The following is a 15,339-nucleotide window of genomic DNA, read 5'->3' on the forward strand; positions in this document are numbered from 1 at the left end:
CCAGGATCTGAAGCACAATGTGAAGGATTTCGAGGTGGATTTCTCCTCCCCGAGGGCTCCAGGAGGAAAGTGAATTCCCAGCGCATTTTCCCGGTCTGGAGGTTGGTCACACCCATCCCCGAGTCCTGCTGGGGAAAACGCCCCTCTAGGGCTGGTGAGCCACAGACACCCCACACTCCCAGTGAGGATTTGGGGTGAGAGAGGGTTTGGAAATCCTGGAATGTGGATCCACGATCCCAAAGTGAGAGGGAGCCACAGGAGCATCACCCCAACCATGAGCTGCGGTGTCAGCCAGGCCCTTCCTTCCCTTAAAACCCCATTTCAATAATGGAAAAACAGAGAAATTGCTGGAATTTCTACGTTTTTGCATCGTTTTCCCACTTTCTGCCCCAAATCCAGAGAGGAAAGGCAAGGAATGAATAACCACACAGGCACCAAGAGTTAGGAATTATTCTTCTTTTAATTTCACATGGTTTAAAATACGATATGAAATAAGGCTACGGTATATAAAAAACTCTCCAGCAAAATGATGTGCCAGCATCAGCAATTAAAACGAAAACCAAATCCCTTCCTTCTCTAGGAATTCAATGGAGGAGGGATTTTTATTTTTTCTTATTTTTTTTTAATTTTTTATTTTATTTTTTTTTTTTTAATCCTTTAAAAAAAGAAACGAACGGAACCAGACACAACACACGGACACACACACACGTCGCTACATCTCTAAGCTACCTCAGCTCAGGTTTTTGTTTTTTTTTTTTAAAAAAAAAGCACCTGCTTTTTCCTTGTTTTTGTTTTTTTTTTTTTTTTTAATATCTCACTTTTAATTTTTTTTCTTCCCCCCGCTTTTAAAAAATATAAATTATATGAAAATACACCGTTGGAAAATAGTCGAACAGCACAATATAACAATCTCTTTTTTTTTTTTTACTTCTAAGTTTATCAGCTTAAAAAAATGTGTAAAACCAAAATAAAACAAAAAAAAAAAATCCTTTTTTTTTTTTTTTTTTTGGCTTTTTTTTTTGTTGTTGTTATTTTTTAATTTTTTTTTACTGAGGCAGTTAATTCCTGGAGATATTCCATTATAACATATATTGTATACATAGATTTATCCTTTATTTAAACCTCTTTGGAATGTAGACAAGAGCTCCTGGGTGTTACACAGACCCGACCAGGGAGCACAAGGCATTCCCAGTTTTCCCAAAGTTTTAAGGAACCAGCAACTAAATCTTAAAAACTCAGAGAAAACCCCTCCAAAAAAAAAATCAAAATTCAAAAGGTGGAGATGTTTTCTGCAGCATCTGGATTTACTGGTGATTTCTGGGAGCGCTTTTTGTTGGAGAAAGTGAAATTTGACATTATATTTTTGCCCTGTTTGGTTATTTCTCCCCCAGTGTCCCAGGATTATTGTGATCCCGCACGTGGAGATGGGGAGGGACTGGCAGCAGGAAAGTGCTTGTGGTTTTTTGTCATTATTGGTGTGGGGTTTTTATCATTTTTGGTGTGGGTTTTATCATTATTTGGGCTTTTCCCCTCTATTTTTGAGTTCTCAAATAGCAACGGTTTGCAAGTTGAGCTCAGGCTGTGCCAGAGGAGACACCAACCCACATGGAAACATCAGGAAATGAGCAGGACACAGAAAATATCCCAAAAAAACTCACCCAGAGCACCTGAGACGTTCCAAACCAAGACAAAACAACCCCGTTTCCAACGGTACCTGCCAGGGGAAATTCCCTCCTGCACAGAGAGAGCCCCAGCCCTGCCTGATCTCCATCATCCCTCCTAAATCCATCCTTCTGGGCCAGCAGGTGGGAATTCACCAATTTTTGGTGGACTTGGAGGAGCTCAGAGGGTTTGGGTTGGGCTCCTCTGGCTCAGCACAGCCCTCGCCAAAGGCCAGCAGGGAAAAGCAGGAGGGAAAAGGAACCAAAAGCAGAAGGAACAAAGAGAAATCTGCACGTTTCCAGTGTATAAACAGCACCCAGCTCTGGGATGGCCTCTCTAGAATGGGAGTGAAAGCAAAGGAAAATGGGAAATGGTGGAGCTGACGTGTCTGGGGTTGTTCACAGGCTGTGAGATGGGAGGGCAAAGGGAAAAATGATCAAGAAACTCCAGCCAGAGGATTCTCCCAAAAAAATCCAGATCTGCTCCCCATGGCTCACCCTCCCTGACCTTTAACCAGCTCCCCAAAATCTCTGGGAACTCGCAGGCTCAGCTTGGAAACCTGGAATAGGCACAGTGGGTGAGGGATTCAGCCGGGGATGGGGCTGTACCCAAACCTGCAATTCCTCCTGTTGTAGGGAAATGTAATCCCTTTCTTTTTATTTTTCAGCTGGAGCATCCGAGCCAAGCAGGAGGGATGTCCTGGGACACGGCCCGTGCCAGGGGCAGGATCTGGGATGTCTGGCAGTCCTTTGGGAGGGTGGAAAGGGGATTTAAGTGACTCATGATGGGCAAGCTCTGGGCACTTGGCAGCAACTCTGAACATCCCAAAAACCCCCCTGTGATTGCTGGAAATCCAGCCCTGCCTGTTGGGATGGTCTTTAGCAGCTCCTCCCTGTGCACTCTGTGCCCTCACACATCTCCTGGCTCCCTGTGCAGCTGCCTTGGCTGGGGCTGGATCTCAGCCTCACCTCTGGGGGTCTCATCCATGATTTGATATCCCAGTTTTCCTTTTCTCCCTCCAGCTTGGCCAGGCTGCCTCCATCCTCCTCCTCCTCCTCCTCCTCATCCTCTCTCCTGCCCAAGGAGATGAGCCCAAATTCCACTTCTCAGTGGGCAAATTTCCTTTCCTCCTTTGGGGTTCCCTTCCCCTTCCTTCCATCCCCTCTTCCCTCCTTTCCCTCCATCCCACCCTTTCCTTCAGACAACCCACAGCACCTGGGGGTACCAACCTCCCTCCACGGACCCCCCTCTGCTTCCACCCCCTGGGCAGGAGCTCCCCCCTGGCCTTCCCATTTCCCCTCCAGCACCACATTTTATAGGGACACAGCAATTCTGGGGCTGACTTTCCCTAAAATGACCAGGTTTAGGATACAGAGGGGCTCCATTTGGGGATTGGGGTCCCCTCCAGCTCTGCCCCTGTGTGGGGGGATTTGTGCCTGAATATCCTGACTATTTTACACAGATTCCTGATCCATTGGGATCAGGCAGGAATCACCTCTGGAAAGGCTGTGCCCCCCTGATTCCCAGAGCTGCCCCACTGTGCCTCTGCCATGAGCCCTGTGCCCCAAAGACACAGACAAAGCACACACAGAGAAGGGATTTTAGCAAAGTACAAAATGCTGCCTTTAAATGCAAACACCCAGGGGGTCAAATATTCCCTGGGGCAGCCAAATCCTGCGGGGATCTGCCTTTGGGGTTGGAAACAACCCAAATGGGGATGGGAACAACCTCTGACCCTCCAACTCCCACCCTGCACATCCAACCTTATCCTCAGCCTGCCCAGAGCACCCCAGGGAGCCCTGGAGTGACCCCTCGGAGCAAAGCAGCTGCAGGAAGGGTTTGGGGGCCAGGAAGGGTTTGGGGGCCAGGAAGGGTTTGGGGGCCAGGAAGGGTTTGGGGTTCAGAGGGAGCAGCTGCCCCAGGACTGATCCCAGGCCATCCCTGGTGACACCGGCAGTGCCCCGTGTCACTCACACCCCGACAGGAGCGCTGGGAGCAGCAGCCCAAGAGCCATAAAGAGCCCATTTGCAGGGACAGTTTCCTTTCTGCTGTGCCCACACATGGCCATAAAGACAGAGCTGCTTGAAATAGGAAGGAAAAACCATTTCCCTTTGGGTTTTGAACGTTTTCCTGATTTTTTCCCCTCAATTAACTTGCATATTTTCCATTTACCGCATTGAAAACATGGGGATTTCTCGCCATTCCCCCTCCCAATTTTTTTTTTTTTTTTTCTGTAAGCACCAAAGTGTCCCTTGAGCAAAAGAAGTGATTTGGAAAACGCAAAAAAAGACATTTTGAGAGGATTTGTGCAGCCAAACATTTAAAAAAAAAAAAAAAAAGGCGGGGATTTCAACCAGCATTATCAGCACAGCGTGTGGGGCTGGAAACACGAGTGGCACCCCCAGCCAGCATCAGCACAGCCACTCTGGAGTTCATTTTCCTTCCCATCCCAGTCCCAGCATTCCGATTCTCCAGTGGGGTCTACATAAACTAATTCCTCTCTTTCGCTTTTTTTCCTCCCTGGGATAAAACTCTCCGTTGGCGGAACAGAAACAAACACACAAAATATTGCAATACTGAGACCATCTTAGAGCTTAAGACTATTTAGAAAAAAAAAAAACCCAAAAAAACAAAACAAAAAAACCCCAAAACAAAACAAAAAATAAAATAAAAAAAAAATACTGGCACAAAATTTAATAAAAAAAAAAAAAAAAACAACTTAAAAAAAAATATAAAAAAGTCTTGATCCCTCCAAGGAAAAAAAAAAATCCATCTCTCGTAGAAAAGAAGACAATGGACAGAAAGGTGATGAAACAAGAACAACAGTCCTTGGCTTTTTTCCTATATTGCCCCTCCCCAAAGCAAGAATATTCACCCATTTTGGTTTTCCAAAAGTAAAAAAAGTTTAAATTCCTCAACTCCTCAGGAAGATTGTCATTTCTGACCTGTCAGTTTGTGTGTGAGCAACCAAAGGGATCCATTTGATCGCATTTTTTTTCCCTAAACAACCAAGGGTAGGGGAGGGGGATTGTCGGGTTTTTTTTAAAGTGAGCTACATTTTTCTGGCTTTCTTAAAACTCAGAATTTTTCCCTGTCTTGGAGCTTTCAGGAAACCAACAAAAAAAACCCCCCAAAAATTCCTCCTCTTCCTCCCCCCTGACATCCTGAAAGCCGCGAATCCGCGTGGCCCTTGAAACGAAAACAAGCAGAAAAACAGCGAAAAAATCGGTAAAAAAAAAAAAATCAAAGAACCACCAAACACGAGTCCCGTGGGCTCTCCTGGAGGACAGGTGGTGTCCCTGTCACTCTGTCACTCGTCGGCGTCGGGTTTGACGTCGAGCATGGCGTGCAGCTCCTCGGGGGTGTAGCCCAGCAGGCTCTGCAGGTCGCAGACGAAGCGGTACACGTAGCGCTTCCCGGCCGTCTTGTGGATGATGTTCTTGTCGTAGTAATAGCGCAGCCCCCGGCTCAGCTTCTCGTAGTTCATCTTGGGCTTGTTTTTCCTCTTGCCCCATCGCCGGGCCACCTGTCGGGGGGAGGGAAGAGTCAGCCTGGATGGGTTGGGACATCCCCAACCATGTCACCTTCCCATCATGTTGTATTTCTCAGGGGGATGGTTTTTCACCCAATACCCCTGAAACCATGTAGTTTGAGCCTTCCTTCCTTTCTTGACCTCATTGGCTGAGGTCCAGTTATCTTTCCCTGAGCAGGAGAGTAGATAAGGCCCTGTTCTTCCTTGTTCACCCTCTTTCCCCCAGCTTTGAGAATTAACGCCTTGGATTAATCCCAGGGGAAGAGCCTCTTTTGGGATCTTTTGTCTTGTCCCTGAGATATTCCTCCAAAGCCTCTTAAGGAGCTGAGCAAGCCAAAGAGCCACGGGAGGTTGCGGGGGGATATTTCACCATGAGGGAGGGGGAGGATTTTCCTCGTCATTAGGAATTGATGGAAAATTGGGAAAACCAACCTCTGTGCAATGGCAGAACGTGGCAGAGCGCTCCAGGAGGATTTATTGGGATAATTTCATGTCCTATCTCAGATACATCCTCATATCCCAAGCCCTTCACCCCTTTCCCAAGGTTCCTCCTCCACCATCTGCCAGTTCTAAACCAGATGACACCAACATGCAATGGCCCAGTGTCCATTACTTTGCACTTTGGCAGGCTCCAGTCACTCATGGAATTATTTAGGTTGGAAAAGCCCTCTAAGGTCATGGGGTCCAACCATTCCCCAGCACTGATCCATGTCCCCAAGTGCCACATTCACACAGCTTTTAAATCCCTTTGTCCACACCAATATTTCTGAGGAATTTGGGTTGTGCACTGAATTCCAGGGCGCTTTACCTCGTCTGGGTCTGAAAGTTTGAATTCCCAGCCGTCGCCTGTCCAGCTGATGAAGGACTGACAGGACTTGTCGGTGAGCAGTTCCAGCAGGAATTGCCACAGTTGGATGGGTCCACTGCCTAAAAGACAAAGGAAACACAGGTTATTAATGCCAGGAAAAGCACAGCTTGTTCTGTCTCAGAGGGGGAAAAATCCCCATGCAAATGTGAATAAAAGTGAATAAAATAAAACATCCTCCTGTCAAGAAGAGCCACCAGCAGCCACAGGGCAGGAGCTGAGCTGGGAGTTAATCCCCACAGGTAACAGAACTTCCTATTTGCAGGAAGAGCTGAATATTCATGCCCCGGAAGGCTTCACGTGGAGTTACATAAATAGGATTATTTTCCTGGCACACAAACAGGAGGAGCCACTGCCTTGGCAGCGGAGCAGCACCAACCCCTCCGTGCCAAAGAGCCGCCGGCCACGGCTGAACTCGGGCAGACTCCACTTCCCGACCGTGACTCTGCTACGAGCTGCTGATGGAGATAAGGGAGACCCAGGTACGAGAATTCCTTGGCCTCTCTCCAGGGCGTGTTGCTACAGGAATGGGCTCGTGGGGAGGGCGGGGGCACACAGAGCTCCCCAGCCCAGGATCTCCTCATCACCACCTTGGCACAGCCTCGGCAATTCCGTAAGGAACTCCCTGTGGCTGTGGCTGCCCTGACCCAGCTGGAGAGGTGTGAGGTGATGTGGAACATCCCATGCCATGGGCATTGCACCCCTCCTTCCACACCTGGTCTCCACCTCCCCTCCAATCCCCCACTTGGGCCATCCCCAGTTTGTCCCAGTGCACTCAGTCAGAGCCTGAGGCTGGGTTTGGCTGAAGTCATGGAGAATTTTGAAATCCTTATCTCTCCCTTGGGCTTGTGTCGCAATCCAAGGTAGAGGAGAAGCTCTGGGGCTAAAATATCTTTGATGAGCAACTTCCAAACGTGGCCATGCCCCAAACATTGCACTTAGCCCTGGGCAAGGTGTTTTGGGAGAGACCCTGCCATGGTTTAAACCAGCTTGCAATAGATCACTAATAGTGACAATATTTATAACGAGACAGCCAGAGGAGAGAGGAAATTATTTATCCCATGGGGAATTGCACGGGCTGAATTAGATAGGGCAATCCCTGTGCTGACAGCACTGAGCAAAGCTTCAAGCAGGGAAAAAACGAGTTGTGGACTCAGAAAAAGGGACGGAGCCCAGGCTGTTTCAGGAATGACAATGGATGAGCTGTGGCTGTGGGATAACCCACGGAGGGAAGGGAGCACTGCTCCCCTTCCCCACAAAGTTCAACATCACTCAAAAGCTGCTGGGGAGGAGGAAATGAGAGAGCTGGCTCCAGGATATGGGAATTGCCATGTCCCATCCAGCCCTTCCCAAATTGTTGCCCTCCTGTTATCCCATGGAACCGCTCCAGGGGTTTGTCGGCGCCAAGGCCGGGGGTTATCACAGCCACGGGCAGGGCAGGGCAGGGCAGGGCAGGGAGCTCCAGCTCCTTCTGCTGGAAATGGGAAAGGACTCTGCAGGGAAAGGCTCCAGCCCGTCTCTCCTCTGGAGTTTGCCAAGATGTTGGCTCCACAACACTCTCCAGTGGGGATGGAGCAGGGTTATCCTGGCCAGGATGAGGGAGGAAATTCAGATGACGCCTTTGCCTCTTGTTGAAAGGGGAGAGTGAAAAAGCCTGGCCTGAAGTGTCACCACATCTCCAGGCTCAGCCTTATTGATAGCAGTGAGCTCGAAATGCAGAGAAAACACTGGGGAAAAGGTTTAGTGGCTGCCTGAGGTGTTCCCCAGGTGAATTCCCAAGGGGATGAGATCTCTTGGCCCATCTGGCCTTACACTGACTCCCCACACACGGCCAGGGAGCATCCAGCTCCCAAATCAAGTTAATCAATCACAGCCCAATGAGCCCAAGGCCAGGCCCACACCCTCCCATTGATTTCTCTCCTGTCCAACTGAAGAATAAGGATTTTTAGTTGATTGGTGCCCTAAAATAAGAGGGACAGAAATTCATCACCTGGGGGCCAGGTGCTTTGGTGAGGAACTGCCCCCAAAACAGTCCTGGGCCATCCTGGCCCTGCAGGACCTTTGGAGGTTCCAGCCTCACTAACCCTGAGCCAACGGCCAGTGCCATCCCTGTCTGGTTTCCAGCTGGCAGGGAGAGGTGTTGGGAAACCCAGGAATTCTTGCCCTCTCTCCAGCAAGCAAGGTGAGGCTCCTGCCACCACCCCCGGGGCCTCTCTGCTGGGTATTTCGGGATTTCCAAGGAAGTGGTGTCATCCTTGGAACAGGGATTCCCAAAGTCTATTCCCAGCTGCCTGCAGGACAGGCGTAAAACCCCAAATTCCTCTCTCTGGACAGGCAATTATGCGAGGAATGTGTTTATGTAGGGCTCCAGGCATGTCCCAGCTCCTGCAAACACCCCTCCCTGCCCCAGGGGGAGGCAGCCGAGCCTGGCAGATGTGGCACCCTGGAGATGGCAGGAGGTGGCAGGAGCCAAACCCCGGCACATGCCCGGGCCTGTGCCCCAAATCGAGGCTGGCAGGGAGGAGAACAGAGCAGGGAGCAGTGCTGGAGGTCAGGGCATCATCTGTGCAGATGTAATTAGTGCTGGGAGGGGCATCTGCACAAATGAGACACTCTGCAGCCAGCCAGGAGCAGGGAATATCTTTCCATGGGATTTCAAGGTTCTCGTGCAGCAATTCCACTCCCTTCAATGTCACAGGGCAAGCAGGACTCCCCCAGGCTTGTCCCTGCACCCCAAACCTCCTCCTCATCCAGTGCCCATTTTCCATCCCTGCTGCTCCAAGCCTTCCCCTCGTCCCTGCCAGGGCTGGAAATCCCCATCAGGATGGGCAGGTTGGGATCACTCCATGGCACAGGCACACACAGCCAGCCTGTGTACGAGGCCAGAGGGTTCATCCCACCACAGGGTCTCCTGCCTTGGTTATCCCAAAACCTGTCCCCACAGCCTGGATTGGGATGGTGCAGGGGCACAAGGCAGCTTTTATGTCACACACACACCCAGGGGCTTCCCAGAGCAGACCCAGCCCTGGCCCCACACAAGACAAGGGGAGGACTCAGAGGGGAGGGGGTGTCCTCCCACCCTGCCACGACCTCCTGCACCCACGGGGCTGCTAAAAATAGCCCCCCACAATGGGGGCCCTGTCTGGCCCCGGTGGCACTGAACAGGCTCCTTCTGCAGGGACTGTCACAGCACAGGAATTCTGCGGCGTCAGGGGGAAAATATTCCTCTTGAGGCAGCTGACGGCCGGAATTGTGGGAACTGGGAACTGCCTCGTGGGGCTTCCTCAGCACCAGAATCCCAGAATCACAGAATCCCAAAATCACAGAATCACAGAATGTGCAGGTTGGAAGGACCTTCAAGATCATCGAGTCCAACCCAGCCCTGACACCACAACCAGGTCATGGCATCAAGTGCCACATCCAGTTTCCTTTTAAACACATCCAGGGATGGTGACTCCACCACCTCCCCAGGCAGACTATTCCAATTTTTAATCACTCTTTCTGTGAAAAACTTCTTCCTAATACCCAACCTGTATTTCCCTGAGACTGTGTCCTCTCGTTCTGTCAGTTGCCCTGATGATGTCACCAGAGCTCAGGGTTTGGTGCCATCCCTGTGCCATCCTGACAGGTCTCCCACCTCTTTCCCAACCCCTGGGACACCAATCTCAGCTGGATGAGGCCGTTCTGGTGTCACAGTGATGTGGCACCACCCGGGGAGGGCACAGCCCCAGCCCAGGCACCTCTCTCAGGACGGTTTTACACATCCACCCCTCCCAACGGCCTCTGTTTTGTTCCTCTTGGTTCAAACAAGACAAAAAGACCAAAAAAAAAAACCCCACCTACCAACCCCCCCCATCGAGGCACCTTTGCCTGGCGCTCTGCGGTTTGTGGTTCCAGCCCCACAAAACAATCAGCCCTGGCAACGTCTCCAAAACAGCTCCTGCCCTGCTCACCTGCCCACCCTGCCCGTCCCCTCTGATGGCACCAAGTCCCCCAAAGTGCTGGGAGTCCCCATCAGTCCCTTGTCAGAGCTCCCACAGCTCCTCCCCAGCCCCTGCCCAGGCATCAGACACTGCAGGGTGGTGGAGCTTGGACAGAGGCATCTGTTGGAGATTTTCTTAGAGAACGAGGGCATGATTTATATTTGGAGTAAGGTTTGAACTAACCCAGCCTGGGCCTCACTTTGAGGCCTGTGGCGCAGTAAGAAATTAGTTGGTGAAGTTGGTGACGCAGTTAAAATTAGGGATTAAGGTGTTAGTGGGAGATAGTGGGTTTTCCAGGGGTTAATAGGTATAGGTATTACTGTGAACCCTTTAGCCACCTTAAGGAGTGAGTGAAACAATATCTATTTACATTCTTTCTGTGCTGTGAGCCAGTGAAAATGTGTTTGCATTTGTAAACTATATAGAAAAGTATATATCTGATGAGTGAGACGAGACCTACACAGATCATCAACTCCAGCTCCTGGCCCTGCATGGGACAGCTCCAAAAATTCCACCCTGTGCCTGAGAGTGTTGTCAGAGGCTGACCCCAGAGGCACCTGGAGTTTTGTGAGCTCCACATCCCCCTGGCAATGGTCCTGCAGGCCAGGAGCTGCTGAGCAGCACCAGCTGGGTGTCTGCAGGAGCAGCCAGAGCTGTGCCCCCCATCATCACCCCCAGCCCGGGCTGGAGGGGCCCTGGGGAGAGCTCTGAGCTCTGCCACGGTTGGGCAGCAGAGCGTGGGGCTGGGTTTGCTCTCCTTTGCACATCTGGCAGGTGGGGCAGGAGCCACTGAAGCAGCCCTGGTCCCACCCTGGTGGTGTCCCCACCCTGGGGAGGCCAGGAGGGCACTGAGCCCATCGGGGAGGAGCTGCTGGGTGGGTGGTCATCCTGAAATCACCTGCAAGGGCAGTGATGGTCGTGAGCCAGGAGGGATGGGGTGAAGCCAGGAGGGACAGGGTGAAGCCTGGAGGGACAGGGTGACACCATCCCCTGCTCCCAGCAGGCTCAGAGGAGCTGCTGTGCACAGGGAGGGGGTCCCTGCACTCCCCAACTCCTGTGCTGCAGGACAGACACTCTGCTCCAGCAGTGCAGGCAGGGAGGATGCTGGTGCTCCCAGCAATGCTCCTGTGCAGGCTGGGGAAGGCAGGGACAGCCAGACCACTGGGGTGTGGCAGGAAAAGGGACAGCAAGGCAGATTTTTGGGTGCTGATGGCCACAGCACAGGGGGGAATGTCACCTGTGGAGGCTTCAGAGCAGCAGAGGGAGGGGCAGCAGCACCTGAAGTGCCACTTTCCTTGAGACTGCCTCGACTTTCTTGTGAAACAGCAGTTGTTCTTTCAGTGCTGGGTCACAGATAAGCATCGCTCACAGACAGGGCCCGGGGAGGCTCCAGGCTGTGCAGCACACACAGCTCACACTGCACTGGGGCTGAGAGGCACATCTGGGGCCCTGACACAGCCCTGTGGGTGCTGATAGCCAGGTCAGGGCCAGGGCTGGCCTGGGCAGGCCCAGCTCAGTGGAGAGAGGCTCTGGGGGGGATAATGTCTGTGGAGGAGGCTGTTCCTGCACTGCCCCCTGAATTCCCAGTGCCCAGCAGGATAATGAGGATAAAATAAAATAAAATAAAATAAAATAAAATAAAATAAAATAAAATAAAATAAAATCTGCCTTAACGTAGAATCTCAGAATCAGAGAATTTCCTGAGCTGGGAGGGACCCACCAGGATCATCCAGTTCAACTCCTGGCCCTGCACAGACACCCCAACAATCCCACCCTGTGCACCCCTGGGTGTCCCAAAGGCTCCTGGAGCTGTGGCAGCCTCAGGGCTGTGCCAAACACTCTGTGGGGACAGAACCTTTCCCTGATCTCCAGCCTGACCCTGCCCTGGCTCATCTCCAGCCATTCCCTCAGGTAAAATCCAAGCTGGCCAAGCTTTGAGCAAGCTTCAAACCCAAGTGTCCAGAGCTGGCCCTCCCTGTAATAATGGAAACTTGAAGTTCACCAACTCCTGAGCAATTACATTTCTCCTTCAGAAAAAAAAAAAAAAAAAAAAAAAAAAAAAAAAAAAAAAAAAAAAAAAAAAAAAGATAAGAAAATTGCATCAACCTCTCTCTGCGAGGCAACCATGGCAACTTGTTAAAATAGGTCAAGATGTGGGGGCAGATAAGGCAGCTCTGAAAGGCCTCCAGAGCTGGGTGAAGAACACACCAAACACATCAAACGCAAGCGGAGCTTCCGCCAAAATGCACCTTCTCACCCCCGAGCGCGCCTGGGGGGCAGATACCATCAGAGCCTGCTGGGGCCACCTCCCTGGGCACCGCAGCAACAGGGCCTGGCACACAGAACCTCAGCGAGAATGGCAGGTCCTTGAAGGGCACAGAAAGCTCTGGGGATGAGGGATGAGATGTCCCCGTCCGTCCCGCCAGGTCTGCGGGGTCACCTTGGTGTGTCCTCACACCTGGAGGAGGAAATGGAGCCCCAAGGTTGGGGTGGTTTGGGGTCTTGGGCTGGCAGAGGCTCCACCTCCTCAGCAGAGCCCAGACTCTGAGTTCCTCTGCTCTGGCTGCCAGACAGAACTTCCTCCACTGAGTAAAGCAAGAGTAGAGCACAGAAATCCCAGAGCTCTGCCTGAGTCCCCACCCTGAGCTCAGCGGGGCCAGGCCAGACCTCCAGCACGTCCCAGGGGCAGCCTGAGGGGGGCATTTCACCCTGACACAAACACAGGGAGTGGAGAGCCCCCAGTTCTGCTCCAGTTTCAAACCCAACACGTTCTGCTGGCAGTCCCCAGGAGCTGCTCTCACAGTGACCCAGCTCAGCTCCCTTGGCTTGGAAAACCCAGTGCTGAAGGTCTGGGGGCTTTGAAACTCTCAGAGGACATCTCTGGAGTCCCTGCCTGCCAGGGTCGCCTCTCCAGGGACCTTTTCCAATGGCAAAAGCTGGTTTTGCTGGCCAAAGCACTGACTACTGCTGGAGCAGGCACACAGAGCCCCAGCTCAAGCATTTCCCAGTGATTCCAGATTTTCCTCTCCACATTTAAAGCCTCTTAAGTGAAGCAATGCAAAAAAATAAATTAAAAAAAATCAGGTGTTCCCATTTATTGATCCCAGCAAAGTGCCTGGGCCAAGGGATTCTCTTCCCAGCTCCAAGAGGGATTGGAAAATATTTCACAGAGCAAAGCCTTTGGAATTGTGCTCTGGCACTGAATGAGCCCAAGGTGAGGGCGCTGCTCCAAGGGGAGCCTTTGGGGTGCTAATTCTCCTTGGAAACTCACAGGGCCCAGCCACTGACTCCAGCTCCTTGCCTTCCTCCAGGGGTGGTTCTATTGCACTCTTTTCCCCGAGCTCCAGCAAACGTGGAGGGAAATATCCAGCTGGGAAAAGGATGCTCCTGGTTTGGCCAGCACCGCGGTGCCTCAGTTTCCCCAGCTGCCCAAATGGGCTCCTGCACACCCAAAGCACTTCCAGGGGCTGTAGGGAAAGGCGTTGTCAGGGGAAAATAGGAATAAAAATAGGAATAAAAATTTTTTAAAATAAGAATAAAAATAGGAATAATTTTTTTAAAAAATAGGAATAAAATTTTAAAAAATAGGAATAAAAATAGGAATATTTTTTTTAAAAAAATAGGAAAAAAAATAGGAATAATTTTTTTTAAAAATAGGAATAAAATTTAAAAAAAAATAAGAATAAAAAATTTAAAAAATAGGAATAAAAATAGGAATAATTTTTTAAAAAATAGGAATAAAATTTAAATAAAATAGGAATAAAAATAGGAATAAAAATAAAAATAGGAATAAAATGAGCACCCTGTGCTCAGTGGTCTCTTTTCTCAGGAACACCAATTTCCACAGCACAGCAGAGAATAAGCCCCAGGTCACAGCCCCTCCTCTCCCTCTCCCCCACATCCCCCATCCCCAATCCATCCAGGAATTTCAGAGCACACTCATATTTTGCGTGAACCTGGTAGAGCCTCATTCAGCAGGAAGGGCTGAGCTCTCTTTCTAACTAAAGCTATAGCAACAAACCACTTCCTTTTTTTACACTCCTAAAATTATCTCCCCACCTTTCCTCCCTGGTGCACCTCTCCCCACCCTGAGCAGGGCTGGGTGTCAGAGATGAGCCCTGCGTGGGAGGACACCCAGGGACAGTCACATCTCGGGATCTGCTCTGAACCTGGGCACGATCTTTATCAGCACAACCTTCTTTCCACCAGCAGCTGCCAGCTGGGGCAGGGCAGATCTGAGTGTGAGTGTGCAGAGCCAGGGGGAGCTGGCAGGAGGTGCCAGCTGGGGCAGGGCAGATCTGAGTGTGCAGAGCCGGGGAGAGCTGGCAGGAGGCTGCCCCAGAGTTCTCCTCAGATTAAAAGGGAAAAAGCCGTGGCACAGAAGGGCTGGAAAGGATTAGCTCAGCTTTAGCTGGAAGTCCCATCCCACTAAGTGTCTCTCCTTGGAGGTGCCAGATTGCTGAAGGGCTGTCATAAAGAGCCAGAGTTTCCGTGGCCTATCACCTTCTCATCTCTCCCAGAGCAGGGGATGGAAAATGTTTGGGATGGCCCTGGCAGAGGCCTGTCCCTGCCTCACACCAAGGTACAGAGCACTCCCTGTGCCAGAGGGGAGAGGATTTATCCCCACCACACACACAGCAGTGCTGGAGATGAGGCTGCTCCTGCCCTGGGGGGGAAACACAACCGAGATACCACCAGTGACCACCACAGGGGCTGGGGGCTCTGCTGCAGCACCTCAGGGTCAGGAACCAAACCAGACCAGCTCCTGCCTGGGTGAAATGGAGAGCAAAGCACTGAGTGCTCTGTGCTCAGCCAGTGCCACACCCCCCAGGAGGAGTGGGATGTGTGGGACGCCCACACTCAAAGAAGATGAATTCCACCAAAACCCCAAAACCCTCCTCACACCAAACTGGGGCAGCCCAGAGCACCCCGAGGCTCTGCCCCTGGGGATGGGGAGCTGCTCCTCGAGGGAGGCACAGGTGGGTGTCCCCAGGATCATCCATCCATCCTACCTGTGTACCCAGCCAGGGCAGCAGCAGGGATGACAGGCTTGTCCTTGTTCATGTCGGCCCGGTCCCTCACATAGTCCTTGAAGGTGCCCTTGGGCTTGTGGCTGGGCAGGGTGGCAGGGTAGTCCTCGGAGTCGAAGCTGTCGTAGGACGGGACGCGCTGCAGGCTCTGGAAGGAGGACTGGCTGCTCCAGGACTGCGTCAGGCGGTCGCAGCTGTCGTAGCTCTCGATGCTCTCGAAGGAGTCCTGGCCTCCCAGCTTACCTGGAGGGGGCACAGGGGGTGAGA

General features: G+C 51.5%; 1 protein-coding gene across 2 annotated transcripts in view; it reads right to left on the reverse strand.

The window, feature by feature from the left end:
• Positions 1-441: 441 nt before the first annotated feature.
• The window catches only part of ETS1 (ETS proto-oncogene 1, transcription factor), an 83,173-nt gene continuing 68,275 nt past the window's right edge, over positions 442-15,339 (reverse strand). For both annotated transcript variants that reach the window (XM_083877998.1, XM_083877999.1), the window contains 3 exons: positions 15,055-15,315; positions 6,003-6,121; positions 442-5,188 (listed from right to left, as the gene is read on the reverse strand). In XM_083877998.1, the coding sequence (XP_083734124.1) occupies positions 4,973-5,188; positions 6,003-6,121; positions 15,055-15,315 (596 nt within the window). In that variant the 3' untranslated portion in view covers positions 442-4,972. The remainder of the gene's footprint in view (positions 5,189-6,002; positions 6,122-15,054; positions 15,316-15,339) is intronic.

This window comes from Zosterops lateralis, assembly GCF_965231275.1.
Source record: "Zosterops lateralis genome assembly, chromosome: 25".
Taxonomy (NCBI): Eukaryota; Metazoa; Chordata; class Aves; order Passeriformes; family Zosteropidae; genus Zosterops; species Zosterops lateralis.